This window comes from Pseudochaenichthys georgianus, chromosome 1 (genome assembly GCF_902827115.2).
Source record: "Pseudochaenichthys georgianus chromosome 1, fPseGeo1.2, whole genome shotgun sequence".
Lineage (NCBI taxonomy): Eukaryota > Metazoa > Chordata > Actinopteri > Perciformes > Channichthyidae > Pseudochaenichthys > Pseudochaenichthys georgianus.
Genome location: NC_047503.1, coordinates 24364602 through 24382957, shown reverse-complemented (window position 1 = coordinate 24382957; position 18356 = coordinate 24364602). Strand labels below are relative to the sequence as shown.

Here is an 18356-nt window from a genome sequence, read left to right as displayed (position 1 = left end):
GGACCCCGGATGATGAATCCGTTCTTTATCTGTGACTGATTCCGTCTGTTTTCCTCAAACAGAGGCCCAGTGTTGGAGCAATACTGGGATGTTGACTACATCATGGAAAGTGATGTATTATATGAGGGAAAGCAGCAGGGAACACGCTGTTATCACCAATTCTCTTTGACATTTATGCTGATGTCAGGATCATGAGAACACCAGTTGGTAGATTTGGGAAAAAAGCTTGGGGCGACACACTGTAGTTGAGCCATAGGTCAGTAATTCCATCTTTAGTGAATGGATGCATTTAGTCTCACTGTCTCAAACTATTGCTCTATTGTTCTATAGTGTACACACATGGAGTCTGTGCATGGACAGTTTCATTCATTTTGAATAGTTATGTGTTCAACATCTTCACATTTTACAATTTGTACTTGCAATCCAATTAATCTCAGTGACTGACAGGATTTATTATTATTATTATTATTATTATTATTATTATTATTATATATTTATATTAACCGTTCTTGAAATGAAATGGCAAAGATGGGCTGGTACCACACCCAGAACAGATCATGAGGAGCTTGTCGTTTATCCAGACTTTTGCAATCCTTTTTCTCAGGCCGACGTTTTTTCATTACAGTAAAAGAGGACAGGATATTAGTCTTCCTCAAGGGCCGGGGAGCGATCTGTTAGTCACTGAGCTGGGAAGTGTTGGCTATAAGGAGATGATACGTAGCTCAGGGTGGGGTTGGGGGTGTTGGGTGAGTAACACTGAGCTGTATTCTGAACTGGAAATGAGATTCAACATGCTCCACTATTAGAGGGTTTAAGTGAATGGACTTTTTTTTTAAACAAACATTGATTTATAGGATAAGATAAGCATAATCCTGAAAAGAAAGGCTAATTAAGATTAAAACATTCAGTCACCAAACCACCATGTCTCCAAAAGAGGACGGTTTGTTGTCATATTAACAATGATAAAACATCAGAAATAACCAATTGTATTCTGCAAAACACATTTAAAAAAATAAAAACAGCAGTGATTATTCTGTTCTGAGTTTGTCCTTTGGTTTTGAAAAATGTAATGCAGAAAAAAAAATCACAGTTTGTTTATCAGCAGTTGCTAACACAGGGCTATTAACACTTTGATATATAACTTATTTATAGTTTTCTGTATGTGTAGAATCAAAAAAAGCTTTCTCCCCTACACTTGCATGCCCACATGAATTATCATTTATTTAATAGTTCACTTGAAAGTACATTGTAGTGCATGAAAAATAATGAATGTTGACCACACGCTGTAATACCCCACACGATGGCACTGTAATTAAACATCTTATACTACCTTTTTAATTAAGGCCATAACAATATATCTTTGTCTATCTAGCCAAATTAGGGATACCAGACAATTGATAAGCAGACTGCCATATAGCATACATAACGGAGGGTCATAATCTGTGGAAAATATACACAGAACCATATTAACTTGTGACAACATGACTCAGTAGGTTAAACTATGTAATAGTTTGACTTCTTCTTAGTCTTCCATCTTTCTCTTCAACATGAGTAACATGTGTGACTTTTACGACCCCGATTGAATATTGTTTTTTAACCGAAAAGAGATATTTGTTAAATCGCATGCTTTCAGTTTAAGTTTATTTACCTTTGTGTCAAAGTGAATGTTGGATTGTGTGTGGTGTGCGCTGTGACCAGTGGGGGATGGTGGACAACTTAAAAACCTAAATCAGCCAGGGTGACCCAAATCAGGAGAGGTGATAACTCAGACAGATAGCTGGATATTACCCAGGGATCAAGAGGCTCAGTGGCCTTTCAAACAACAATGACTCGAGAGCAGATCCCCTGTCACCCCCCCTACAGAGGTCCTTATGGCTGGTGTGGACCACAACATGCTTGCCAGTATTTTTCATTAAAGGTTTTTTATTCCTTGTTGTCCTTATTTGATGGATAAAATGAGCACCATGATATTGCTTAAGAGACAAAACCACTTTAAGCTCATTTTCTGTATAAAGGACGCTTTTGTTGTTGTTTTAACTTATTGTTATTTTTAATGTGGTAGGCTTTATAATGAAAGGATTTGTGGCATTGCAACAGTGACTGAAAAAGCCTTTTTTTGTTGTTGCAACAATCATTTAGTAAATTATTACAGCTATTGAATCGCAGCTCAGTTTAATGAAATGGCTTTTGTGATTTGATGTTGTCCACAAGGCCAGGCGTCTGTATGCATGTGGTTGTGTGACTGCAGGGTTGCATGTGTTTCAATGAGATGGCCAAACCATTAATTCATGATTGATTGATGAGTCTCCTACACTGTGGCCAATAACAAACCCATTTTCTCTCAGTAGATCTGTGAGAGTGGGATGTGTTAGAGCGTAGGCTGGAGAAAGAGGGGCAAGAGAGGTTGCTCACTGATTACTTTGTGCTTCATCCAAGGAAATAAAACCATTTGTTCAGGATATTTAGATACGTCCTTTGCATCCTCACTGCCCTAACCTTTTTTCTTTCCTGGAAAAGATGCTAGAAAGACGTGCTTCTTTTTTTAATAAGATGGAAACATAGTGAATATGCAGAAACCCATAGAAAACACAATATAAACAATAGTATTAGGCTTGAGAGAGGAAGCTAAACACATATTACGTTTCTAAAAAGAAGTTGCCACATCATGTCTTGCCAAAAAAAAAGCAGATTATATAATAATCACCCATTTTGCTACTCAATTCCGGTGTTTGGTGTGGGTCCACGCTTGAATGTACAGTAAATTGTGAGATGGGGGAGGTAGCTTGCTTTAGGCGATGCTTGTTCCGGAGACCATCTGGTTGTATTGGATTTTGGCATTGTTGACTCTCCGTCCTCCAAACCTTTAAACTCGTTTTCAGTCTCTATTGTTCCTATCATCTCATGGCAAGGCTACAATAACAGTTTTACTATTCACCTCCTTTATTTTCAGTTTAATAGATGTGTTTATTGTTATATTAAAATACACAGGTAACGGAAAGAATAATCGTATAAATCCTGCAGTTACATTATCCGTTCAAAAAATTATTTGAAAAGGAAAATGGCATCAAGTGACTTTAAAGAACTTTGTCTTAGTTTTCGTTTTTGGTATACTTTTGAAATATTTTAATGTACATTTAGTTAGTTTCCATTTAAGGATTACTGTAGGTTTTCCCAGTAGGCATAATGACAAAAAGCTGTTGGTAGATGGTACAGTATGTGCTTAAAGGTTTTTGCACTTTTTGTTCCAAAATAAATATAATATATCTACGTATGCTCAGTCAAGGGACATCTAAAACCTTCATTGATTAAAGAGGACCATATGGCAGGTAAAATAGTTTTTTGTGCCACAAAATGTATGTTATGGATGTCTTTTTGTAACGTCTCTCTCTTTATGTTGTATTTTCAAATACTCTTGCACAGACAGACACACATGCATGGCCAAAAAACAGAGCACAAACTGAACCATATACTTTCTCATCAAACATCTTCCCATTGTCACTACGGAGCCATGGGTTTCATTAGTGCCAGCTTTAAAACAACAACTCTCATTCCCACTCCCACATTGTACTCCCGCATGATTTCAATGGAAGAGGAAACACAACTTGCCTGAAGGGTACATGCATATAAAAATTCCACACAAGAAATAATGTGATTTTTTTTCGGCCTTCATTTTAATCGCTCACAGTCAATACAGTACATTGTGATCTGCACTAATGTTAATATGACTCTCCTTCCTTTTCCAAAAAATGTGTATTTTCAAATAGGTGTCTTCTGACATATGTACTCATCACAGGTTATATTACACATGTTTAATAACATGGGAAGACAAAACCATTGTTTGATGCAAAACATTTAAGTACTGAATGAAATAAACTATTGTTGCAGCAGTGAGCCAAGCAGTGAATGCTGCCATTTTTTTTTTGCTGGATCTGAGGGGTTTTGTTTGCTGCTTATGCATCAAGGCACCTTCTTTTTGTCCACCAAGCACACCTTGCATGCATCCTAAGCGCCGCAAGTTTAAAAAGTGTTCAACTTTGTATGTCTCCACAGCCTGTTCTATTCTGCCAAATTAAATGTCAACACAGGTTGGGTTGTCATTTAGTTTTCTGCTCCAAAATATGAGCTATGCTGTAGAATGTAGATGGATGGTGAGAACAGATAGTATTGGTGGTGGCTGCCCACTGTTTCAGCATACACCAAAATCACAATAATTGGCTCTGCCGCATCGTGACTGAAATGCAATGTTTTTTTTCTCCTGCAATTACAATTACATGAACTGATGTCATAGCAAAGCACTGGACAGAAGCTGACTCTCTGGTTGCCTAGCAACAGTACAATGACGCTTCCAAGGCCCCTAGCATAAAGGCAGAGCAAGCTTTTAATGTGTTGCTGTTTTTTGTAACAGTAATGTATGTGTTGGTTGTTTTTGTTGGTTATTTTGAAGGTTATTTTATTGTGACTAATGATGAGTATGGAGAAGTGGAGTATATGGATGGGGGAAATTCATCTTAAAAAGCTATAGTGATTTTTTTCATAAACACATATAGACAGAACAGTTTTTTTTGCTTTGATGAGCGTATGCCTGCTGCACTCCAGATTGTGCTGCATGTTGGAAGTTTTCAGCAAACCTTCAGGGACGGCGTATCTAGAGCGATCAGACATTTTACCATTGGACAGGGGGGGATGAGCTGAATCCAGGAATCCCAGCCCAGGAGGCTGACTTGTTCAGTATTCTGCCGATGTTTGATCCTGACCTTACTGTTGCATGTCCTTGGTGCATGCAGAGCGCAGCAAATGCCTTTTTGGGGGATTGCATGCTCCAGCCCATTTTAATGTGCGTTTTCATTCTTCACACACCATCACTAAACCCCGCAGCAAGAGCTCAGAGCAACCATTTTGATTATGAGAATGATTGAATTAATGCTAGTGAAGTTGACACTTAATGGATTATGGTGGGCAGAATTGTTAAAAACACATGAAGCAGATCTGTGTAAAGACATCCTAAACCCCTTTTTATTTGTAACACTCTCAGGGATTAGGTTTTAAAGTCCAACCTTGCTAATCTTGTTCAAAGTCTAACCTATTAAAAACAAGGTCTTACACATAAACAACAAGCTTTAGTCCAATCATAAGGTACTGAATATAATACATCAAGAGCAACTGGAGTGTTTCCAAATCATGGCAGACTGCTTCAGTAAACTAGCAAGAAATCATCTTTGGGTTGTTTTGAGACTATAATTTGGAAATAATACAAATCCTAAATAATGTTGTAGAAATGTAGACTTAAGGATTTAGCATTATATGTTACTCCATGTTTACTTGCATGTCTATTTGAATGTAGTACAACTGATTACCAAACGTGAATGTGTTTGGTCTTCTGAGTGAAGAAATGTAATTTATTTGTATATACAGTTAGCGAATATTGTTCATAAAAAAAATACATTTGTTGAGGATGTTTTATGACCATTACCTATACTTTCAACACAATTTGTCTACCCTAATATATATGTTACGGATTACTCAGAAGTTATAATACCACACTTTACTTTAGTGCTTTGAAAATGGCTGAGTTCCATAACATTAGGGCAGCTGTTAGAGGCAGAATAACCATAGACCTGCATGCCTTTCATTATTATTTCCAGGTATTGTAATGCTTGAAGCTGCAATATGTTTGATTTCAATCTCTTTTCATTTCCTTAAACTTGTGTTTCTTGTCAGCCTTCTTTGTATATATCTCTTCAAACGTCATTTCATTTCAAACCTTTATTTATACAGATAAATCCCATTGAGATCATTGATCTCTTTTTCAAGGGAGACCTGCTCAAGTAGTTGAACACTGTCACAGGAGGTTTTCTACAGTTGATGGTGTACAGTTACTGTATGTGTTTGTATGACTTGTTAGCACCTATTATCTCTCTTTCCCTGCACTCTCACAGTTCAGCTGGCCATTAGGGATTTATCAGGCAATATTCAAGTTCATGCAGAAAATGAACAACACATGCCGAAAACCAATAACAAAGGCGCATTTAGTTTTGAATCAAACCTATTTCACTCTTTAGCGATGCAATGATAATTGTTCTCATTTGTCATTAATACACTTGCTGAGAAACTGGAGCCAATTGAAATTTGTAACGCATTAACTAAATGCAATATCCCTGTCACAAAACATTAGCTTCAGTGATCTGATTGTAAATGTATTTTGTTCAAAAATTATTAGGTTCTTTATTTAAAAGTTATTGGGTTCATTTTCCAACATAATTATGGGAGCCTGTGGGTGCATTGGGGACTCTGAAATCTAAAGCAGCAAAATGGAAACATAATGGCCTATTGTGAGAAATTCAGACTTATATTGCATGGCTGTCATTGACAATTCACTTGCTGTATATCTCCTTCATTCATGCACGCAGTGATTGATTCCGTAAGCACTTTTGCCAGAAAAACTGAAAAGTTCTCTTTTTTTCAGTCCTCCCAAATCAGGGATTTCTGCTTTTAATGTCACATGTATATTTCATCTCACATATCTAACCACCACATCCAAGATGACATATAATGTGTAAATTGGCAAGAAGGAAGAAGTGCATATAACATGGCATAGATAGTATAGGGGTCAGCCAATATTACAATTGATTGATAGATTTCTTGAAACTGGTTAGATCTCATAGTGGCAAATTGACTTGATATGATATATACTGTAAATCATTGCAGTTAACTCATTTATGGATGATTGACATTGTGGGCATATAACTATGATACCTCACGATTACTAATTCAGACGCTGGTTTCAACGTCACACTTTATTTAAAGATGGATATATGACATTGAACTTTGAAGGTGAATGTCTCAATATGGAAATACATAACAAATGCAAAGTCATTGTACGTCTATTTTGTTTATTTTGTTGTTTTGATGGTTATCTAGCAAATTGTTTTTATTCAACACCAATACAAAAGATAAAGATAAAATAAATTCACTCAAATAAATGTTTTCAATAAATCTACTGACTGCAGGTATTGTGCTTTTCTTAATTTGTTTAAAGTGTCAGAATTTGTCTTTGGTTTGTTGAGCATAAGAACATAAAAAGCAGACAAGCAGTTAGTAAAAAATATACACTGAGGCGAGGTCATTCTGTCAGTCATATTGTTAGATATAAACTCATATATACTTGTAATGTTGTGTTGTATGGTTGGCAGAATAGGATGACTGTCACATTCAGCCTTTTGCCAGCACAGTTTTCCAATAAAAGGTCATCGTATTGCCCTTCTTCTTTTTCTATCAACCAGGATTGCTGTCACAAGTTAGACACTAAACAAAACCTTCAGTTTAAGAAATGGTTCTGCTGGCTCTCTGGTCTATGCCATGTTAGTCTAAATGCAGCGGTATGTTACACTTTCAAATATCTTAGAAAATAGTCTGTGGTCCATATCCACATGAACACTTCTTTACAATTGAACTATCATAGATTGTTGTGATGAAGACAGTAGGACAAAAACATGCAAAAAGTATATATTCTAACAAACCTTTTATTTTCTGTCTTTATCTCTCTTTTTGGCATTCTTTCTGGATCCATTGGTCTTCTTCCTTGCATTAAATATGACAGGTAAGTCTATATGTTATATTTATTATTTAGCTTCTGAGCTGGATGAGGTACTCACTGTCACATTGCAAATGTTTTCCAACATGCATCTTAACTTACTTGCTGCACCAGAGATGCATTTTGGCTCAATGGTTTGATGCAGAGTGAATATATTCTCTTTGCTTTGCTGACACTTGGAGAATGGGGCAATGCCATGTAGGCTATACAGCCCATCTCATTGGCTACTGGAGAGATGCCAATCTACCCTCAGATAGGGAAGAGAGAGGGAGCAAGGAGAGCGGGTACAATAGCATTTATTCATCCTGACACTGATCAGATAAATGGGAAATGATAAATGCTGTCTATTTTTACTTCACTTAACCTGTGTTCACTTTGTATTCAAAAGAAGCTCCAACAGACGTTCAGTGCTGTACCTTTGAAACACTTAATCAAAGTGTTGTTTTGGATTCAGTTTAATTTGAAGTGATCTGAAGATGATGAATGGAACATAATGCGGTTGTCCTGATGACTCATGTAGCATTAATGCTGAGAAGTTAAGCTGATGTCTGTCTGTTGAGTTAAGGACTTCACAGTAATCAACTGAGAGGACTAAAAGGCTTTGTTTTGAAATCAATCCCCAGTTTTAATTTCTTATTCATTTCCCTTTCAAAGCCACTAGTGCCACATCTAGCAAAGTTAATTCAAGCATCCATATGGTACTGTTTAATGTACAGTATAGGTATTGAAAATTACCTATTTGTATTTCTTATCGTCACACTTTATAATCTTATTTTTTTTCTTACTGCCACATGAGAAAAATGTGCCTTGAATCAATTTACATACTTTTTCCAATTAATTTTGACTGGCTGTGTACATTCAAAGGTGCACTCAAAATAAACTTGCAGATGGATATAGTTTGATACATTTGAATGAGCCCATTTGCTATTTGGACACGCTCATTTGTATAGTTTATTTCTGATACTTTTTTCGTATTTTCCCATCACCATTACCCTATTTCATTATTGTGCTGGACTAAGCTGCAACACATAGTTCCTCACGCATATACAATAAGAACGGTGTTGGTGCAAGGAGTTTTTATTCTGCATAGAATAGTCTAATATGCCTCAGTACATATTTGTTGGAATCACATCCATGCATTTTAGGTGGGCTTTTTGTCTTGTGTATGTGTAATAATACTTGCCTTTAGACATCTTGATATACCTATTGACACATGAGCAATATAACTGGATTCAACAATACAAGAACTATAAAGACCTGAGGTGTAAACAAAAACATGCATTTGTTATATCATGTTGGCCTGATTTATCTTGGATTCCTTTTAAATCTCATCGCCAAGGTCTATCTGTAAAGGTATGAAAAACATAATACATACATAGAAAATCTGATCTCCGGTTCAGGATAAAGCTTTGTATTCCAGCCACCATAATACTAATACATAATGCTAGAAATTAGGCATTGACCCACATCTGCTCTTATACCCTTAGCAGGGAGCCTGAGATGCAGGCACAGCTGGTGCCATGTATTATCCCACTGACTGACCCTGATGTTTAATGTTAAGTGCAATACAAAAGTGGGCTAATCCAATTTAGCAATAGCAAGAGAGATGGCACCAAAACACAAACACTCAAAATATAATGTAACCAATACAACTAGTATAAGTACAATAATAATAATAATAATAATAATAATAATAATAATAATAATAATAATAATAATAGTAGTAATAATTGTAATTATAATAATGTTAATAATAATAATAATAATAATAATAATGATGGCTACTTGTGTTCATCTCACACTCTGTCTCACTACAATGAATATTCAGCCGCCAACCTTGCCCCCATTCTCTAACCAGTTTCACTCTCCTCAGCATACAAGACTGCTCTATCTTACAGTTATGAATGTAGGCCATAATAATGACCCCATCATTATTATTATTTATTCAGTGATGCCCGGGTATTTTGAATGTAAATGAGGTAGTGGGTGTAGAGAGCTATAGGTTACCTGCACTGATAGTCTGGGTAATGAATGTATAGTGCCCTATTGGATCCCTGTATTATTAAAGTGATTACATGTTTTATGAAGGGAGGGTATATATAGTAGCAAACTATAAGCTTCCCTTAGTTTTACATACAGTATGATATTCAAAAGGAGATCTGTAATGTTTAGGAGAAAATTCCATTGTCTTCCCTCTTTCAATTAGTCACTAGCTTGCATGTATATGTATATTATGCCAGGAATGGTAGTGGCTGTCGTTGAATGTGGTGCAGTAAAATCATTTAAAACAACAACAGCAACAGCATCTGGGAGGAGCAAGAGAATGGAATGTACAACCAGCGAGAAAATGTTGTGTCAGAGGTTTTGGTTTCAAAGATAATGTTGATGATGATTAGAATATTGATCCTGATAACCCACCTGTTATAAAAGAAGTGGTGAAAGCCACCCACTCATTGTCATTAGTCATCACCAGGTCCTTTCAGCTTACTGCAGTACATGCTGCCACCCATGATTTAGCTCTCCATCCAGTTATGAGGGGGTGTTAAGCGTTTATTATGCAGCACAGTCCTAGTCCCAATGAGATGGCAGAATGTTGCCCAATCAATACCCCTCACAGGAAGCCAGGTTAATTTATTTGTTAAGGATTTTTTTGGGTCTCTAAGCGCTCAGCTCGCTGCAGGTTGTGATGCAAGCTGTTTCCCAGAGATCTGCAGAGTGATGTATTGTCACTGACTCACACATACACCACTTTCCAGGCAATAGTTTACATGCAGGCACGGTGCTTAGAGCATTTTAGTTGACTCTTTTTCTATTGTTATACAGTTGCAATTGAGCTGTTTTATTTATCAATTAGCTGTTTGAACACGGTTCAATAATCTGACAATGTTAGTTGTGAGTGCTGGCTGATTGATAGTGAGGTGTTTCAGAGGGATCTTAGACATAAACTATTTGTATAGTTTGAGTCTGTAGGGTCTCTCCGAGTGTTTGACCTTTAGACAGATCCACACCTCATGTAAAGAATGTCCTTGTGGCTCACATCTCCCCCTCTGAATTGTTCTCCTTTCATTGTTGTGACCTTTATTCTTTGTTTCAGTAATTCTACCTTTACATCCATCTTTCTTTGGTGACCTCTCATCTCATAATTGCCCTCATAACAATGTAGTCATGGAGATCAAATGCTTTTTAGATCCATTGGGCTTAATTACAACCAACCATGTGTACATCATGGATGTTCACATACACCACATGCTCAGTTGTGCACACATACGCTGCAAACCAATAGCTTCCGACCTATCATGTGCATTGCTCATACAACGCCGTATATCCTCCGGCTGTCAGACAGCTGCGGCTCTGCAAAGTGCAGAACACATGTCCCGCTTTCCTGCTGTACTGCTCTTAAAGAATGGTTCTCTCCCTTTTACTGATAGAACAGTGATCTGATGTGTGTAAGACACTCACAAATCACCATGTCAACCACTTATTATCTTCTAAATCAATTCTGGATTTACATATAAATACAATATATCAACTTCATCCATCAGTTTACGCTTGAATATGTGAGGGAGAGATAAATACATTTGTTATCACGATGATCATTTTGGTTACTACTCATCTCTATTGATTTTTACTGAGCATCATCAATCAAGGCATTTGTAATGGATGCTGTCTGAGAGCACACATCTTCCCTCAGGGAATTATCACCCAAGGCTTAGGTCAGGCAGAGATTTGATCTATTGTCAGTAAGATTAATTGATGTTTTTCTCCACATTTACTGTGTTTTATGGGCACCGAGCGCAAGAGGAAGAACGGAGGTAAGGGTGAATCGGAATACAGATAAGTGGTTTAACGTCAGCCCTCAGGACTCGGAGCATTTAAAATATTCAGACTCACTTTTCGCCCTTGTTGCTTGTGCAAGAAAGGAGTGAAATTAAATCAATAGTGGTGCCTGTGCTGGCCTGTTTGCCAGGCATCATCCAATTTATACAAATTAAGCTTCACAACCTCACATTTGCTCAGCAGTGTTTTTGCATGTTTAAGGGGTTGTGAAGGACTCTGAGGACTCAACTGTTTTAGACAAGATTTGCAAATGGGAGAAGAAAATAAATGTGTGTCCCCATCATGTTTCCCTGGCATACATACTGCAGTCATTGCATTCACATGATATGGCAGTTTATGATGAACAGCTATCTTAAAGTAGAACGCCCTTGGAACCATAAATAAGAAATGGATCGTAAATCCCAAATGGCAACTTTCAGCTATTATCACTCACCAAAATGTCTTCCCTACAAAAACGAGTGAATGCTTTTGTTACTTGAGCACTACATATTAATGATTTAGTCTTTCACTCGAGATAACCAACCTATTAAAAGCCAAATAATGTAGAAGTACATTGTGGGTATGTTGCTCATTTTGTAGCTTTATTTTGTATTCTAAATGTTCCTCAGAAATTGGTTGGATGTTATTTACTGATACAGGGTTCCGTGATTGTCACACAATGCTGTTTCAAATCTAAACATATAGCGACATTTGGTATTGATTAGTGAAACCAAAAACTCCTTGATCACAATTACTCATTTAAAAATACATACATTATAGGTTTTAAAACTGATTGATGAATTCCACGTTGGGTTGTTGATGACATTTTAGTTTTTATTGTTGAAATTATACTCATCTCATTTATTTATATTTAACAACATGAATTGCATGTTTACTACAGCTTATGTATTGAGGAATGGAATATGTTGTATAATTTGGTGCATTAGAATGCAAACAACTGAATTATCAGCATAGGTTTAAATGAATAAGGATGATCAGAATGTGGTAGCATTTTAGAATAAATCTTATGAGCTTTTTGAGGAAAATAAGGTCATTTTATATATATATCTCCTGTAGTCAGTTCCTTGAAAGACTTCACAATCTTGTCCTAACAATAATTATTACACATTGAATTTACTATGTTTGAGATCTAGCAATCTTGTCCCCTCCCTGAAATGTTTCCATGAAATACTGTTAACATGTTTGTAGGTTTTACCAACCACTGACATGTTGAGCTTAAGCTATTGCATTTTTGAACCACTCATTATTTAATATGTACGGATAAAATATATCCTGACCCAAGGCAAAACATTTGCCAAACACATGATCGCCACAGGGACTTGTGCTTCCTCCCAGGTTATACCCACAGCCAGCTCATCCCTTAGCACTATTCCATAGCTAACCGTATGAGAACATTTCGTACCTGTTTTTCTGAACCTTTGTTGCACATTGTCCAATGATCCCCACATCACCTACGGTACCCACAATGTTGTTGATGATTTTGAAAGTTTTGCTCTTACCGAAACTAATTATATAATGATTGTCATTGAGTTCTTAAAACATTTTTATTCCTGCTGACAAGTTGTAAACATTATCTTAATTTATCGCAAAATAACACAAAAATGATGCATTGATATATTTTCCCAAAAGGTGCTGCGAATTCAGTATACTGCTGTTGCCTCCGCCGTGGAGATTTGCAGAATATGGTGCTCAATAGGTACAATGCAGCCACAGTATGAGAATATGCACACTAGAGAGCAGTCTGTTCCCTCTTTCTGCAGCCGGTGTGATTCTCCATCTCCCTCTCACTTCCCCCCTCCTCACACAACATACTGTTCATGTCAAAGGACCCAGGAAACACAACATCTGTCAGTGCACTAATTTACACAATGAACACCAGAGGAAGAAGGATATATATACACCTCAAAATGGCCTTGTATTGAACAAACATTTTACATCACATGAAAACACAGTGAAGAATATTGTATGTGCAAATCTTCCTTTAAGCTGCTGGATAATTTTCTTCAATGATTCAGATACAATTTCAAATTGTAATTTGATTTGAAAATGCATGGTTTTGATGATCGTTGCCTTTAGTGTGCTTGATTCAGTGAAAGGAGGCATCACTCCTCTGTGAAAGCCAAAGTGGCAGAAGCAATGAGAGGCATAGCTTTAGATCTTTGACACAATGCTTTCTTTACTTGGATGGTGCACAAATAGTGCACAAATAGTGATGTAATAATATGGAAATATGCTACAAGATACAAATGTAGATCATTTGATTCTATCCGCACATAGGCAATGGGAAGGGGAAATAAACTACACTGATAGCAGGCCAACACAGTGAATGATAAAACAACAATTATGAGAGTTAAAACATAGAAGAGATATAAAATTCAGACTATGGATTTTACATTAGAGATGAGATGCAGATATCCCTCTGCCCCGTTTTCCCCGTTTCTTTTTTTGGTTCAACACACTGCAGAGACATGGCTCTCCAGTCCATAAGCACAAAGACTGCGTCTATTGTCATTCATCCCTTCTGACAGGCTTCTCACCTACAAATGAGTTTACTGTGAATAGCAATTCATTTATTTAAACATTTGTTGTAGTTTACAAAAGAAATAGATTACCTTGAATCATTTTTTCCACACTTGCACTTCTTCTTTTAACATATGTTACACATAGTTTTATTTTTACATGTGTAATCCAACTTTAACATTTTTTTTGTATATTTTAAATGCTTGTCAAATATTGTTTACCATAGTACAAATGGTTTTTATCTTTTCTTTTTTGTATTGTGTGTGTCCCCAGTTTATTTTTAAACAATAATTAAATGTCCTGAAGTAGAAAGACACATTAAAGCTCAAATATCCACTCGTGAAAGAAAATCCTTAGTGTCCACAATGTATCCCTCTCTGTGTTCCTGTAGAATATCAACAGTTCCAAGAGTCATGTAGCCATCATGCCCAGCGGCCTAAAATCAGCAGTAGATAGCAGTAGCAGTAAATCCACAACAAAATAGTCAGCCGCATAAAGCACACTTCTTCCACATCACAGTGAGACGCTGTGTAAAAAGTGTCCAAAAAGATCCATATTCCTTCTGTCCCGCAATATCCCCCTCCCCAGTGTATCCAAACAGGGTTTACTGTATATCCAGACGACCAACAGGTAAAGACGTACTCACAAAGCAGGTTCACACCTCACATTCCCGAGAAGGTTGCTGTTGGCAAGTGCAAGAGCCATATTCATTGATGATTACCAAAGCTCCCTCAATGTGGTTAGGTTTATAGTCAACATAGTACTCTGGCGTAGAAATTGCAGCCATCTGCTGCATGCTTTGCTTTTGCTTCTGCTTACGACGCTGGCTGCTAAAGCATTGCCTCAGTTGTCTTATTCCTGCTGGAAAGCACTTCCATGCCACATACAGCATGAGCACAATGATGAGAAAGGAAAAGATGAGTGCCATGGTTCCAGTCACAACCTTGTGGATCTGCATGGTGCTCTCCAGGTCATCATGGCCCACTGTGACAGTGAAAGAACTGGTGACCACCTCACTACCCTCACCATCATAAGGGTTGGGAGTAAATGGGCCCAGGAAAACAGATCCACCCTGGGCCAGATCCCTTGTAGAGGGGTACAGGCCTGCTGTAGTTACCTCCATTGGGGAATTCTCACATAGCTGAAAAGCATAGACAGCATCCAACACGTCCTCCCCATGTGCGGTGTCGGGGCTTGAACACAGCAGGGAATTGTCACGCTGGCCTCGGAAGGCACTCAGCCAAGAGGCCAAGGCACACACGTTGCGACTGCACTCCCAGTCATTCCCTGCCAGGGTAATGCTGTCCAGAGATGACCAGGAATCCAGGATGCGCTGGTCCACAGAGGTCAACCGATTGGAGTCCAGCATCAACACCTTGAGGTTGGGCGCGCTCTCGAACACATGTGGCTCCATGTAGTCGATTTCATTGGCTGACAGGTCAATCTTCTCTAGAAAAGGCCATGTCCAGTCCAGTGTATTGACAACAACTGTGGCACGATTATTGTGCATGTACAGAGTGCGTAAAGAGATGAGGCGAGGGAAATGGGCTAGGTTGACTTTGACCAGCTCATTGTGCTCAAGATGCAACTCAGTCAACTTGAAGAGGCCAGCGAAGGAGTTTCTTGCCAGACTCAGCAGTTGGTTGTATCCCAAGTCCAGAAACTGCATGCTCCGGCAGTCTTGAAAAATCCGCACTGGCACAAACTTGAGAGCATTGTAGCGCAAATGCAGGTTGGTGAGCTTTCTAAGGCCATGGAACAGGTCAGGCTCTAGTGCCTGCAGCCTGTTGTATGACAGGTCCAGGATGCGTAGGTTTGGGAGGGGCCTGAAGGTACCATTTGGCAGAATCTCAATTCGGTTGCTGCTGAGGTCTAACTCCTTGACCCGTCTTAGCCTGTCAAATGCACCCTCTTCTACAATGTCAATGTTGTTGTGATCTAGGTAGAGCCAGGTGAGCTGTGACAGACCTACCATTTGGCCTTCACGCAGCTCGGTCAGGTTGTTTTCTCTCATGGACAGGCCCATGGCACTGCTCAGATTGCGGGGAATGTCTGTGAGGTTGAGCCCCTCGCAATACAGCAGCTTGCTGTCGCAGCGGCACAGCCTTGGACAAACCCCCTCCACCATGGGAACCGTTCTGAGAAATATTCCCAATAAACACAGAATCAACCCAGGGGGCTTCTTCAGTGGCCACTTTAAGTACAGTCCAATTAGAAGGAAATCCATTAGCATAAATATCCAGGGATGTCTCTGAGAAAATGTCCATTGATCCACTCTGGATATTGTTTTGTGCACCTATTACATCATATTTATCACATCATATTTAATAATAATCTTCTTCGTTCCGATTTTGTAATGAAGCTGTGACTAGATTTATAAGTCAAAAATGAAAAAGATAAAAGGCAAGTCTCTTTGCTTATGTTAGATATCAAGCAGTGGGTGGAGAGTAGAGGAGATGAAAAAAATGTTTCCTCATTGATCGATCTTATTTGAAAAGATTCCTACTCACCCCTATCCAAAAGCTGACAATCTCCATTCAGCGACTCGCTTTGTGCCCCAACACTAATTATGTGCGAATCTAAAAAAGACCCCACTGTGGTACAAATTCTCCCCCCCCCCTCCCTTCTCTCTTTTCAGTGGACACCAGATCCTTGGCAGGCTTACAATGTCTTAGTTCTCCTCAAGTGAAAGAGCCAGAAAGAGAACGAATCCAAGTAGCTTTCAGCTAGATGGTAGGAAGTGCAAGTTCCCCTGTCTGCATGCATGAGCTCTGTCTCTGTGGCTCCTCCGCAGTCCTCTGCTGCAATGATCAGAGGGAAGAAGAGACAACCAGTAGGAGAACAAAAAATGACCAAGGAAAAATCTTTTAAAATATCTGCCTTGCTCTTTTCTCCTCCCCTTCCTGCTTAAGTTTCAGACGATCTGTCAACAGATATTATCGTCCATCTCTGAGAGCAGTCACTGACTTGTAAGGTTTAAATCCATTCAAGCGGTTAGTCATGCTTTCAGTGACGAAGGCAGGAAGGAAAAAAAACAGGTTTTAAAGAGGTGAACCCTGTTCACTGTTGTCTTGTGTAACAGTATTCCTTGTCATCTCAGTGGCTGATCTCCGTTAAAAAGCCGCTTGCATCCCCCGTGGCTTGCAGTTTTCATGCACTCTCTCCGGGTGTTTTCTCAGCCGGCTGGTGCTGGTCGGCAGGCAGGGGCGGTAAATGTGGGAAGCGAAGGAGCGCACAATCCCTTGCAGCAGAGCCGTACACTGACAGCGCATGCAGAAGCACCTTCTGTTCACTGAGTGTCGTAAGCCACTCACAATTCAGAGTGCTCGCTCTCTTTCCCTCGCTCTATTGCTCTCTTTTCCCTTGATCGCTCACTCACTTTTTCAAGCTGCTCCCATCCCCTTCCTCTCTCTCTCTCTCGCTCTCTCTCTCTCTCTCTCTCTCTCTCTCTCTCTCTCTCTCTCTCTCTCTCTCTCTCTCCACTTCCCTCGTTGCTTTCCTCTTGCTGTGTTTTTTGTTTTTTTGCCTGAGACATTTACATATTCAGAATGGGCTGGGCTTCAACCAGGAGCTTTAATGAACCCCCCCCCCACCTCTCTCCCTTCCTTCCTTTCTCTATCTCTCTTTCTCTCTCTCACTCTCCCTCCCTCCCCCTCAACTGACTATAATGAATTGGGCCATATAACGTCTGCCCCTTTGACGTTGCTGTGAGAAAGCATATTATTCACCCAATGAAAAAAGGATGTACTATGTGAGTTCCACCAGAGAACCATTTGTATTAACAAGTCCACATATTGAAGAACAAAAAAGGAGGAAATTATATAATTATGATTCACCATATTCTGCATCACAGCTGTATTCACAAACCTCACAAAAGTAATTCAGTAATGATGGTAGAATGTACATGTACTCATCATTTTATGTCTAATGCTTTCAAATATGACTTTGTGTTATGAATCAAACTCTGTCTATTGATATTCATTGCTGAGTCTTGCCAACTTTAAAGGCTAGAATATAGAGAATCAAGACCAGAGCATGACATTCTTCATTTGATCGAACTGTCCTGTTGCCAGGCATTCTATGTCATTGTCAATTATGGATACGCTATCCTTTCTGAATACAGATGTAATTGCTTGCCACATAATATTAGCATTAAGCTATAACATAAATATTCTTCTCTGAAGGTCTGCTCTCGCCTTGCTTTGCATTTCTCTGGAATCACTCCTGGCCTTGTCATTGTTCTCCTATTAATTTTCAAAGACAATGAGCTGTCACAGTGCCTTACATTCCTCATATCAGCCAAGTTTCTAACCATCCAATCTTGTTTCCTCTCTGAGATCATTCCATTTTACTGACAGATGCTTAACTTTTAAAAACACAACTTCAAATATCAACGTTCTATCGTGTT

The 18356-nt window shown here is 38.6% G+C and overlaps 2 protein-coding genes across 2 annotated transcripts in view; one reads left to right on the top strand and one right to left on the bottom strand.

Moving 5' to 3' along the window:
* Positions 1–18356, top strand: part of ctnna2 (catenin (cadherin-associated protein), alpha 2) — a 382835-nt gene that overhangs the window by 229385 nt on the left and 135094 nt on the right. The gene's annotated exons all lie outside the window — the stretch shown is intronic.
* On the bottom strand, positions 12954–17349 carry lrrtm1 (leucine rich repeat transmembrane neuronal 1). The gene has a single exon (XM_034079864.2). It carries the CDS (start codon positions 16179–16181, stop codon positions 14604–14606), a length of 1578 nt encoding a protein of 525 aa, XP_033935755.1. The 5' UTR covers positions 16182–17349; the 3' UTR covers positions 12954–14603.

Excerpts from the sequence above, each read along its gene's own strand:
- lrrtm1 (XM_034079864.2), bottom strand. The coding sequence starts at position 16,181 with ATGCTAATGGATTTCCTTCTAATTGGACTGTACTTAAAGTGGCCACTG.